At 39.7% G+C, this 12,052-nt stretch overlaps 1 protein-coding gene across 1 annotated transcript in view; it reads left to right on the top strand.

Annotated features, from left to right (window-relative positions):
- Positions 1-12,052, top strand: part of NELL2 (neural EGFL like 2) — a 640,124-nt gene that overhangs the window by 314,087 nt on the left and 313,985 nt on the right. Inside the window, exon 10 of the mRNA XM_030216939.1 lies at positions 8,136-8,227. Coding sequence (XP_030072799.1) covers positions 8,136-8,227 — 92 coding nt within the window. The remainder of the gene's footprint in view (positions 1-8,135; positions 8,228-12,052) is intronic.

Raw genomic sequence — 12,052 nt, 5'->3', positions numbered from 1 at the left:
GAGCAACAAATTAGCTGGTTAGTGGCAATATTTGGTCTACTAACCGACTAAGGGGCTCATTTTCAAAAGAGAAAAACATGCAAAAAGTGGCATAAATCTGCATTTGGATGTTTTCCTCACAAAAAAGGTCCAAATTGGTATTTTTGAAACCAAATTTTAGATGTTTCCTATGCAGTCTGTCAGTAGTGCGTTCAAATCAGAAGGGGATATGTCAGGGGCGTGTTAAGGGTGGGGTCTAGGCATTCCTAACATTTGAACATTTTTCTGTCAGTATGGACCAAAACAAAATCATCCAGGGCTATAAGTTGGACATTTTGGTCTAGACCTGTTTTATTAACAAATAAAGCCACAAAAAATACCCTAGATGATGACCATTGCAGGAATAAAGGAATGACACCCCCTTTCTCCTTCAGTGGTCATTGACCCCTTCCCACCACTCAGAGATGTAAATGAAACAGTACATACCAGCCTCTATGACAGCTTCAGATGTTATGGCCAGTCCTATTAGAGCAGCAAGCAGGTCATTGTAGTAGCCTAGTGGTCAGCACGATGCACTGTAGAGAAGGTGGGCCAGGCCCATAATGCACTCTAAATGCTACACTTGTGGTGGAAAGCGTCACCCCCCCCCCAAAAAAAACCTACTGTACTACATATAGGTGACACCTACAGGCATAAGGGCTATTATAGTGGTGTATGGTTGGATACAGTAGGTAATGGTGAGATGTGTATCTAAGATCTTTTATGTGACGTCCATTGTTGTGCCCCCAAGGATGCCCCACTGCTCTGCTGGGATGCCTGTGTGGCCAGTCTACTGGGAAAGCTGACTCCTTCTATATCCCAATGGCTTTATTTGATGTGTTTTTTTACTTGGACTTTTTAATATTTTTATTTTTTGAAAATGGTGCAAAACACAGACATACTAGTCAGACAACAACATCTAGGAAATAGTCATTAAAAAAAAAAAGATAGATGTTTTTCTAGTTTGAAAATGGACATTTTCACTACTTGATTTTTGGACGTTTTCAGCAAACGTCCAAAGTCAAAAATGCCCCTCTAAGTAAGTGCATAAGATTAGAAGAGCAAAATAGCTGCCCTAATTTTATGCACTGAGTTATTCAGGCACTGGTCTGAATATTGGCTGGTGCCCGGTTAACTTCCAGGTCAGCGTGCATACCCATATATTCAATGATGGAAGCTGCGCATGCCCTGGAATTGGATAGTTCAGCCACTTACTGCTATGGGTTGAATATCAGCCCCCTATGTTACCTGGAAACGTAATAAACTAATGATATGTGAACATTACTCAAATAAACAAATTGTGCTAAATCTGAATAAAAATAAGAAATGCACTAACACAGAAGTAAAAAAAAGTGTGACTGAAACATAATTACATATCTTTTAGGAAAAAGTTGAAAGTCCTATTATTTCAGCAAACTTTTACAGATGAGGTGCGAAAAGATGATGGAGGGGCCTTTGACATTTGGTGGTGTTTTGCTATTTTTATGTTCAGTCTGTTGTTTCATGCTTTTCCCTTTGATTCTATAAATAGTACAATTGTGCGCATAGTTACAGAATAGTACCACTTATGCATGCAATTTAATTACTTAATTTACCCTTGATTGGCACTTCATTGATGATAATTGTTGGCCTTAACTAGCACTAATTAGAACTAATTTGGAGTTAGGAGCTTCAGTTATGGCCCTATTCTGTGAAGTGCACAAGTAAATTGTCTAGCGTATAACTGCACAGAGGACTTTCACTTGGGAGGGTCATGAGCAGGTCACGGGCATTCTGGCTATTGTAGTGCACACTATCAGTTTTGTGTGCAGGATGCCACATTTATGGAACACTCTTTTATAGTTGCCATAGGCATGGTGTAAGTGGTCGCACCTAAATGTTGCTGCATAAATGCCAACGTATGCTAGTAATCTAGAACGGCAATTACTTGCTTAACTGCTGTTACAGAATTCATGTGTAGCACTTCAAATTTAGGCGCTTAATTTTGGCAGCCAATCTTGAACTGACCCCTTTATGTATGTTTTTATTGTAAGCCAACTCTGAATTAGCAGCCTATAATGGTTTTTCTTTGCTAACTTTATTTCCATTTTAACTTATATAGAGGGGTAGTTGTTATGGTGTGGTAAAAGTTGGGCTGTACTGCACCTTAACTTCAAATTCCTGTGGGAGTGATTATCCTGTGGAATCTCAATACAGCAGGTAAGTCACTCCCAAGTTCTGTTATATATATTGGCTGGGAGCGTTGGTCACTAAGCCACACCCAGATGCTCATTAAAAAATATCTTAAAGGGGCTGGGCATTAGTTCCTCCCCCCACCTCAATGCCCCCCATATCATATATCTCCCTGTCCTGATTACTCCCCCTTTCCACATTTCCCCTCCCAATACCTTCTCCTGATGGCCTTCATTCAATATATCACTTTTCTAATACCTCTCAATGCCCTCCTTTCAACATACACCCCTCATGCCCCTCCCCATATACCCCTTGCTCAAAAACTCAAAAGGCCTCTCTTGGGCCTACCTTGAAAATCCCTGGGGTCTAGTGGGGTCAGGGCAGGAGAAATCCCCAGTTGCTCCTGCCCCTGCCGATACTGGGTTCAAAATGGCATGGGCAACCCCTAACAATAGTATATGGACAAATAATGCATATTTTGGCCATAATACACCTTATAAACTAACCTCTAACTTCTAAACTTAACTTCAGAATCACTGTAAGTGTAGAGGCTCTCTGATCCAGTTCCAAATACCCAGGACCCCCAAGCCAGAGAGACCCTGCCCAAAGTCTTCTAAACAAGAGTTTCCTGGGAACACAGAATCACCAGCCCCATTCACCCACACACTAACCAACCAACCAACCAACCAACCAACCAACCAACCAATCCCCTAGCTATTTACCTAACTACCTGCCTCATCTACCCAATTACCCCCACCTACTCACCTACCTACCTCCTCATTCACTCATGTAATACTAACTCCAATACCCCACCTACCTATCTACTACTCACTCCCATCTTCCACTCAACACTCACCTATTTACCTACTAAACAACCCACCTACCTTACTGCCATCGATGGTTCACCCTGACATACCTTATACAGGGGGGAAAAGCCTCCTTTTCTATCAACATCTGCTCTAGCCATTTGAAAAATGGTGGAGGTTTTACTCAGGTCATCACGTCAGCTAAACCATCTGAATTAATGTAGATGCATATTTAAATAGTTTTAATTAAGATATGAGTTTAACAAGTCATGTCAATTTCTGAACTAAGCTGAACTGAATAATATCAAATTGTACATAGTCAATTTATGAAAATTCTACTTGGACAGTTTATCACACAAATTTTGTACCATGTGGAGGGGTGACATTAAGGATCTAGATTATTGAGTCTGCATACTACAAACTTATTGACCAAGCCTTTAGCTCTTCACCCTGATGTCCCCCTTGCCCCTTGCCAATCAAGAGTTCCCTTTGTGATGTGGTGCCCTCTTGTTCAAGCTCAACCTGACAGGAATTCTTTTTGGGCAGGCTCCATTGGTCCCTGAATGCTGTGTGGGATTTCTCTCCATTTCCACCAGGAAAAATAAACAAGTATGACTTGTGAACAAGGCTGGATGGCAATACTTAAAAGGTGTATTTTTCTTATATAGTTATAAGTTCATAGAAAGTATTAACAGCACATTTAACCAATCAAAGAATAGCGAGAATCTATTACTTTGTGCATTTCTATAAAGTATCAGATCACAATCCAGATAATTTGAGGCACCAATCCTAACACAATATTACCAGCTAGACTAGATAAGGAACCATTTTATCTCTTCCATCTTCCTTTATAGTTATCCTCCCCATTCAAAGAGGGGTCACTGCTTCACCACCTCTGCTGCTGAACATCCTTTTGCCTTGAGGAGTCACTGCTTCTCTGCCTCTTAGCTGCTGGATCTTGACCAACATCATCTGCCTAGAAGGGTCACCACTTCCCTGCATTTCAGTTGCTGGATCTTGCAGCTCTGCCTGAAATGCCTTGGACCATCCATCTGCTGCTTCTCAGTCTCTATAGTCCCTTTGGCTAGACTGCTCCAGGCACCTCTCAGCTGATGTTTTCTTCCTTAGGAAGGGGTTTTTGTTGCCATGGGTTAGTTCCAAGGCTCAGTAATTCTTGCTTTTTTAATGACTTTATCTCTCAGAGATGCCAGCTAACAACAGAGATGCTAAGTTACCCAATTCCAGGTTGGAGATTTTAGACCAGTCCTGGATTTCTGACCACCTCATCCTGGTACATTATGGGATTTGAAACATTAATTTGAATAGGCAGGATAAGGCACTTCAAATCCCACACTGCTTTGGGATGTAAGTTCAAAACCAGGACTATTCCAAAATCTCCAGCCTGGAACTAGGTAACTTGACATCTCTTTAACAGAGTACATGCACGTTAGACTAGCTTACCCAGCCTGGAGGCTTAGCCAAAAGACCAAAACCTCAGGCAGAGACTAGAAAGACACATGTAGAAGGTATCACTTTCAAATTGTACTTGAACTCTAATTTGCTCTGTAGGCAGGCGCTGGTATGTGATTTCCTCCCATCAGTAAAAGTCAACAGTTTGCATGTCCCGCCCCTTTAGTTCCCTTTAGTCTGAATACAAATGTTGCCTGGTTACCCACTGGTATATCATGGCCTCCTATGCTGACAGTTTATTTCAGCTTTCAATTATATGCCTTTCCTTTATATCCTCAGCAGTTTTTCCCAGTGAAATAATCCTTCATCTTCCAAAAACCCCTATGGGGAAGGGGTTCATGTGTTAATGAGATGCCCCAGACCTTCTCCCACCCCCCTCCATAAGACTATTCCATCAAACTTTTAAACAGGCAATAAGTATCATCTCAATTAAAACCTCTGAATGAAAAATAAGACCTCTTCCCAATTCCAACCGTTACCCTTTCTAATAAGATCCTCCTGCAAGTCCTGTAAAAACCCCACTATTCGCTGATCCGCTTCTGCTACACTGTTCTACCTCACATCAGCTACTGCTGATTTAATCATTATGCTGTGCTACTCTTTAAAATGATTCACATTTATTACACATTAGGTAGGGTCGGGGAGGGGGGGGTCTTCATGGAGAGGCTCTTTTTGTCTATTCAGGGTCATGCTTTTGGGGGGGGCTAGGTGTCTTATTGGGCATTGGGTACAGGGCTTGATTTGCAGTGAGGTCTGAAGCATGCACCCTCCAAGACACCCCATACAGTACAAGCAACAGACAGATTTTTGCCATGTGCTAACCAACCTCATTACTCATAGCAAATGCCTTTAATCAGAAAACTGAACCCTAGCTACATTATTCTTTCAGTACATAGGATACACACTGCATCTTATCATGGGTTCCAAGCCTGCCTGTTTTGGCTCCAGATATATCTGATCAATTGCTAATTTGAATAATAAAGCTGATGCCTGTCTGTCCTATAGAATACATTCTATAGATTCAGTTTTTCACTCAAGGGAAGACTACTTGCTCCAAATATTTGTGAAATCACCCAGCTATGAATGTGCAGAGTGCCACTGTCCTCAAGGTCAATGCTGCTGATTCAAATTCTTTGCTCATGGCTGCATCAATTTCCTTATCTGTGACATCTGCTGAAGATATTAATTCATCGCTCTGCAGAATTGATTTATGGAATAAAGATAAAACAAATGAGGCATCTATCTTAGGATGTACCAAGAATTTATCACAAAGAAAATGATTGAATTATCACAGGTTTCAAACTTGAGCTAGTTCAACCTCTTTTTCTGTGTACAGCCTTGTGTTCAATACATGGTGTGCATTTTTCAGAATAGACATTATCTCTTAACCACAAGATGTTTTGAAAAAGACTAGATTTAACCACTTACTCTTACTAAATGGCACATATCATGACTGGTGGAAGCAGAGTTTAGTTTTCCTTTTCCATTCTCCAAATTGTAGAAATAAGGATCAATGAAATGTAGGCGGTACCTTTCTATTGAACTAACTATTTCTGTGACTTGCTTATAATAGCTAGTCTCTAATGTTTTGTTATATGGAAGAAAAGTCATCACCTGCAATGTTTCATTGGCCTATATTTCATATTCAAGTGAATTAACTTGGCAACAGCAATACTGTGCTCAGTTCCCAAACTGAAGTACATAAGATGAGCTGCCAAGGTAATGTGGTATTTCTACCATAAGTCCTTCAATATAAATCAATTGTAAGAAGTAACCAGCCCTTCCAGAAATTGGAGGATACAAATGTAACAAATAAATAAATAAATGTCTCTTATACTTCCTGACTGAATTCTGTAGAGGATTCCAATTTAGGAAAATGTGGATTAGACCACGTCAGGATCCTGTCTAGCCATCATCTAAGCCAGATAATTGTGTTGCGGCTGCTTTGTATAGAGGAGCTGAGGGTTACTGAGAGGTGGGTCAATAATCAATAAGTGATGTCTATGGCCAAATTTGCACATCTGTTCGCCTATCTGTCTCACAGCACATAGACACACAGCTTCGCCTGTGTTGGACAGACTGGATAGACTGTGCAGGTCTTTATCGGTCATCATTTACTGTGTTATTGTAAATAATTGCCAGTTGCTTTACCATGCCCTAATAATTATCATTTCATATCAAATTTTAAGCTCACTAGAAGGTAGGGTTGACAACTAGATCCAGATTCGCCCAACAGAGTTGATCCACTCCTGGGCTTACCCCAATGCATCCAGGGACTTGTAGCCTTGCTTTTCTTAGGGAATCCAATGGGGCAATCAGAACCACAAGCTCCTGCATACAATGGTGTAAGCCCAGGACTGGATCAATTCTGTCGGGTGAATCAGGTTCTGGTTGGCAACTTTATCATCTAGTGAGTTTAAAATTTGATATGAAATGATAATTATTAGGGCATGGTAAAGAAACTGTCAATTATACACAGTAACACAGTAAATGATGGCAGATAAAGACCCGCACAGTCCATCCAGTCTGTCCAACACAGGCAAAGCTGTGTGTCTGTGTGCTGTGAGACAAATAAGTTTGGCATTAATGCACATAAACCATGCGCAAAAGAAGTTTTAACATTTTTTCCATGGAAGGGGCATGTTGGAGGGTAGAGAGTGGGCATTTCTGTGTTAATCAGTTAGTGCATCTACATTACTGTACGCTAATTGATAAATGCAGGATTAGTGCACGAGCCCTTACTGCCTATAAAATGGGTGGTGGTAAGTACTCATGCACTAATTTTTGTTAATGGTCATGCACTAATGACAACATTAATCTGAAAACTTGAAACTCGTCCATTTTCAAACTTGAAACTCGGCTATTTTCAAACTTTCTATTTTGTCCTCCCCCCACCAAATTAACTGCCAAGTCCTGAGACCCTTTCTCCTCAATTTCAGGGGTCCATTTACCAAGCTGCAGGAAAAGTGCCCTCAGCGTGTGGGAAAACCCCACGTAAGGGCGTACTATGGCCAACTTTTCTCACAGCTTGAAAAATGGACCCCTGAATTTAGGCAGAAGAGGTTGTAAGGACTTGGCAGTTAATTTGGTGGGGGGAGGGCAAAATTGAAAGTTTGCCTGACATGCCTAATAACCTTTACACCAGCCCTGATTATAAAGTGTAATATCATACATGCCATGGGATAGTACAGCATCATTTCCTTTCTCACTGGACTCCTTCACCTGTGGAGAAAAAAGATGAATCAGGTGTTAAAGCATCTGACTTTTCACAGTTACAGTAGCTTATGTAAAGAGTTGATTGAAGGGAAGGTAGAACATCAAGCATTAGTAAAACACACCTGGAGTAATTAAGCACAAAATACCATGACAACATGATTGCATCCATTTATTCAGAAAAAAAAATAATCTGTGCAAACCAATTATTTGAACCATGATAGGCATCTCTGTTATACATGAATAAATATTCAAATGATTTTTAATGCAGCTATACTTCCCCTAATTTTTAAGACTTGCATGTTGCCATATTCTTTCACTTAAAACCAACTGTTCTGTGTGTCTTTCTTTTCTAGACTTTAATTCATAACAAAAGCATGGTACTATAGTGCATGGATAATTCAGTGTATTTTCAAATGGAAGCATATTCTTACTACTTTCTGGTTTCATTGACAGCGGTGTGTATATTCAGGAGCAGAACATATTTAGACGGAGAAAGACAAGCTGTATTTTCAAGTTCTGGAGCTTGTGTTCTTTATGAATGTCAGGTAAGAGTGCCATTGTTGGCCCAATGGTTCAATGCTAGTTTTATATGCTGTTAATTGGGGCATCCGCACTTGTTTCCAAAGCTCAGACTTTGGAATGTATGGGGTCCTTTTACCACGCATGCCGGAAAATAATTTTTATCTTCTGGTGCGCACCGGAAAACGGGCAGTAATCATCATTCTAAACACATAGACAATTACTGCACGGTTACCGCATGAGAGACCTTACTGATAAGTCAATGGGTGGCGGTAAGGTCTCAGACCCAAAATGGACATACACTAATTTTTATTTTGCCGCATGTCCATTTCTGGCAAAAAATATATTTATTTATTTATTTATTTATTTATTGCATTTGTATCCCACATTTTCCCACCTCTTTGCCGGCTCAATGTGGCTTACAATATATCATGAATAGTGGAATAGATTAGAAAATAGTCATTTAGTGTTACAGAAGGATCTTGGTAGCATTATAGTGATAAAAACATGATAGTTATATAACAAGCAGATATTATAAGACAATTCTGAATGTATGTGGAGGAGTTGTGTGTATTTACATTTGTTGATCTTTTAGGTAAGCCTTATTAAAGAGATAGGTCTTCAGTAGTTTGCGGAAGATGGTAAGTTCGTAGTTCATTTTTAGGTTGCGCGGTAGTGCGTTCCATAGCTGTGTACTCAAGTATGAAAAGGTAGACGCATGCATTAGTTTGTATTTCAAACCTTTACAGTTAGGGAAGTGAAGATTAAGGAATGTGCGTGATGAGCTTTTAGCATTCCTGGGTGGTAGGTCTATCAGGTCTGACATGTAGGCTGGGGCGTCTCCGTGAATGATTTTGTGGATTAAGGAGCATATTTTGAACATGATACATTCTCTGAGTGGGAGCCAGTGTAGTTTTTCTCGCAGGGGTTTAGCACTTTCATATTTTGTTTTGCCGAATATAAGTCTGGCTGCAGTGTTCTGGACTGTTTGAAGTTTCTTGATTATTTGCTCTTTACAGCCAGCGTAGATTGCGTTGCAGTAGTCTAGATGACTGAGCAGCATTGATTGAACCAGGTTACGGAAGACGGTCCTTGGGAAGAATGATCTTACTCTTTTTTAATTTCCACATTGAGCTGAACATCTTCTTGGTTATGTTTTTCGCGTGGTTTTCAAGTGTTAGATGTCGGTCGATGGTAACTCCAGGCGTGCTGAAAAATGGATCTATGCATGCCCAAAACACGCGCTTACATTAGCGCAGCCCATTTTTCAGTGCACCTTAGTAAAAGGACCCCTAATTTATTTCAGTCTATCCATTCTGTCTTCATTTCTTTTTAATGGTATTTTAAAGAAAAGGAAATGATGGTCAAAATTGTCCTTATTCTTTGGCCAAAATGAAAAGAAAATTTTAGGCCTTTTATGGGGTCCTTTTATTAAGGTTTGCTAATGATTAGCGTGCACTAAACTATAAGAAGACAATTTTATTCCTTTGGGCTTCTTATCATTTAGAGTGCGCTAATTATTGGCACATGCTAAATCTGTTAGCGCACCTTAGTAAAAGAACCCCTGTGAAAGTATAAGTCCTCAGGGAGATATTATTCTTAAAATGTTATCACTTGTATTTGGGCTTATGGTTTTCTGTTTGATTGATGATAAAACACAAGAAGGGCAAGTCTATAACAGGACACATTTATGTACCCCTTGTGCGTGTTAATTTTCAGAATGCTAGCACTTATGTAAAGCGCTCACTTACCTGCAAAAGTGCTAGTAGGGCACCTAAGCACTATTCTGTAATGGCATGTATAAGTGGCATAGCACTTAAATGCAAGGGGGTGTGTATATGGCTGGACAGTGGGCAGGGCTCCTACTTATATGCATGTAAGAGAATACTGCAAAACTATTGCTCTCCCATAGATGATAAATATACCAAAAACCTCAGTGGTGTCACTCACTGATTCATATCTTAATACAGTGAGAATTACACATCCACCTCTTCATCAGGATATGGCAAAATTCTGTAAATGTCAAATTTTAAATATTTAAATCTTTTTTCTTTATATGGTGTATATCAAAATTATTTCAGCTTTAATACATTCTTGTGATTTTAATAAATGCTTAAATTGCAATACTCACCTCAAAGATGGATTTCAGCTGGGGGGGGGGGGGGGTTGTCTAACATAGACTATGTTTCGCTTTCCGGGAAGATACATGGAGTGATTAATGTTGGCGTCATACTTAGCATGGGGTATGCCTTGATACAGCTGGAAAGCGAAACAAAAAATAACCCCGGCTGAAATATAGACTAGTGCACAGGCAGATGCATGTGCAAATTCAAATTAGTGCCAATTAATTTCAGTATTGATTGTTAAGGCCAAGTAATTGATAATTAATGGCTTGTTAACCAATCTAGTTGCATGCGCATCTTGGGTCTCTGCGAAAACTTGACACTGAAATATAGAATTCAGGAGTATATGTGTCCCTGATATTTAGATGCCACAATTATGCCAGGTCTATGGCTGGCATAACTGCAGACTACATCTATGTTGGCTTATGTATATGCTCAGTAATTTTGTTCTTTATAATAGTCTCTACCATTTTTCCTGGCACCAATGTCAGGCTCACTGGTCTATAGTTTCTCGGATCACTTCTGGGAACCCTTTTTAAAAAATGGGCTTCACATTGGCCTCCCTCCAATCTTCTGGTGCCATGCTTGATTTTAAAGATAAACTACATATTACTAACAATAGCTCTATAAGCTCATTTTTCAGTTATATCAGTACTCTGGGTTGTATACCATCTGGTCCAGGCAATTTGTTACTCTTTAATTTATCAAATTGCCCCATTACATCTTCCACTGCACATTGCAAAAATTTATCACAGTTACCACAAAGCCTATGTGGTAACCATTGAGCACATGGCCAGCATTTACCCTTACATTTACCACACAGTAAGTGCATTGATGATTAATGCAGGTTCACTTACTACCTCTTTTTCAGATGGAGGAAAGAGCATCCATGCTTTCAGCAATGTTGACACATGCACTAACTGCAAAGCTCCTTCCTTATCTATAAACTGCCCATTTCTACCCATTTCCCTCCACCCTCCAGATTAAATTCATATTGTATTAGGGTATGCTAAGTGTTGTGACCATGTGCTAACAGCTACCATATGCTAATTCACGTGGTAAGTGGATACTGTGCTTTAGTAAACAGGACCCCTATTGTCATAAGCAAATAGGGCATTATTTATTATTTTATCAATTCAAATATTCATACAATAGGCACTTTTTTGGCATCCTGATGTAAGTGACCTGTTATAAACTTACTCTCATTATGTTGTATACTGGTGCAGCCACAGATATATTATATATCCACAAAATCCATTCAATAAACAGATCGTCTCAAATACAATAATAAAAAAAATCTTCAAAAATTATTCAAAATATAAGATCGACCATCAAAAGGTGTATTAGTCTGTTATATCACAGTCAAACAGACCGCACCATAAAGGACCAGATTGTATAAATGGTGCCACAAATTAGATGCCGGGAAAAATCTATGCTCATCGCTATTCAATAAAGGGTGCTCCAGAGTGAGTGTCCTTTATTGAATAGTGCTTATAGCGGATTTCCGTGCCCAACTTTGGGTGTGAAGACTTATACCCACTGAAATCTGATGTAAATCCTGGCATGCAAGTTGGGCATGGATCTCTGTTATTCTATAACACTGCACCTAAATCTTGTGAACACCCCTGCTCCACCCAACCCCTCCCATGACCATATCCCCTTTTGAGTTGTATGCATTCCAATTTAAGCACACATTGTTATAGAATAGTGCACAGCCAGATCCACGCA

Source organism: Microcaecilia unicolor, chromosome 10, assembly GCF_901765095.1.
Source record: "Microcaecilia unicolor chromosome 10, aMicUni1.1, whole genome shotgun sequence".
Lineage (NCBI taxonomy): Eukaryota > Metazoa > Chordata > Amphibia > Gymnophiona > Siphonopidae > Microcaecilia > Microcaecilia unicolor.
The sequence above is the reverse complement of the archived record's forward strand: the minus strand, read 5'-3'. Positions and strand labels throughout refer to the sequence as shown.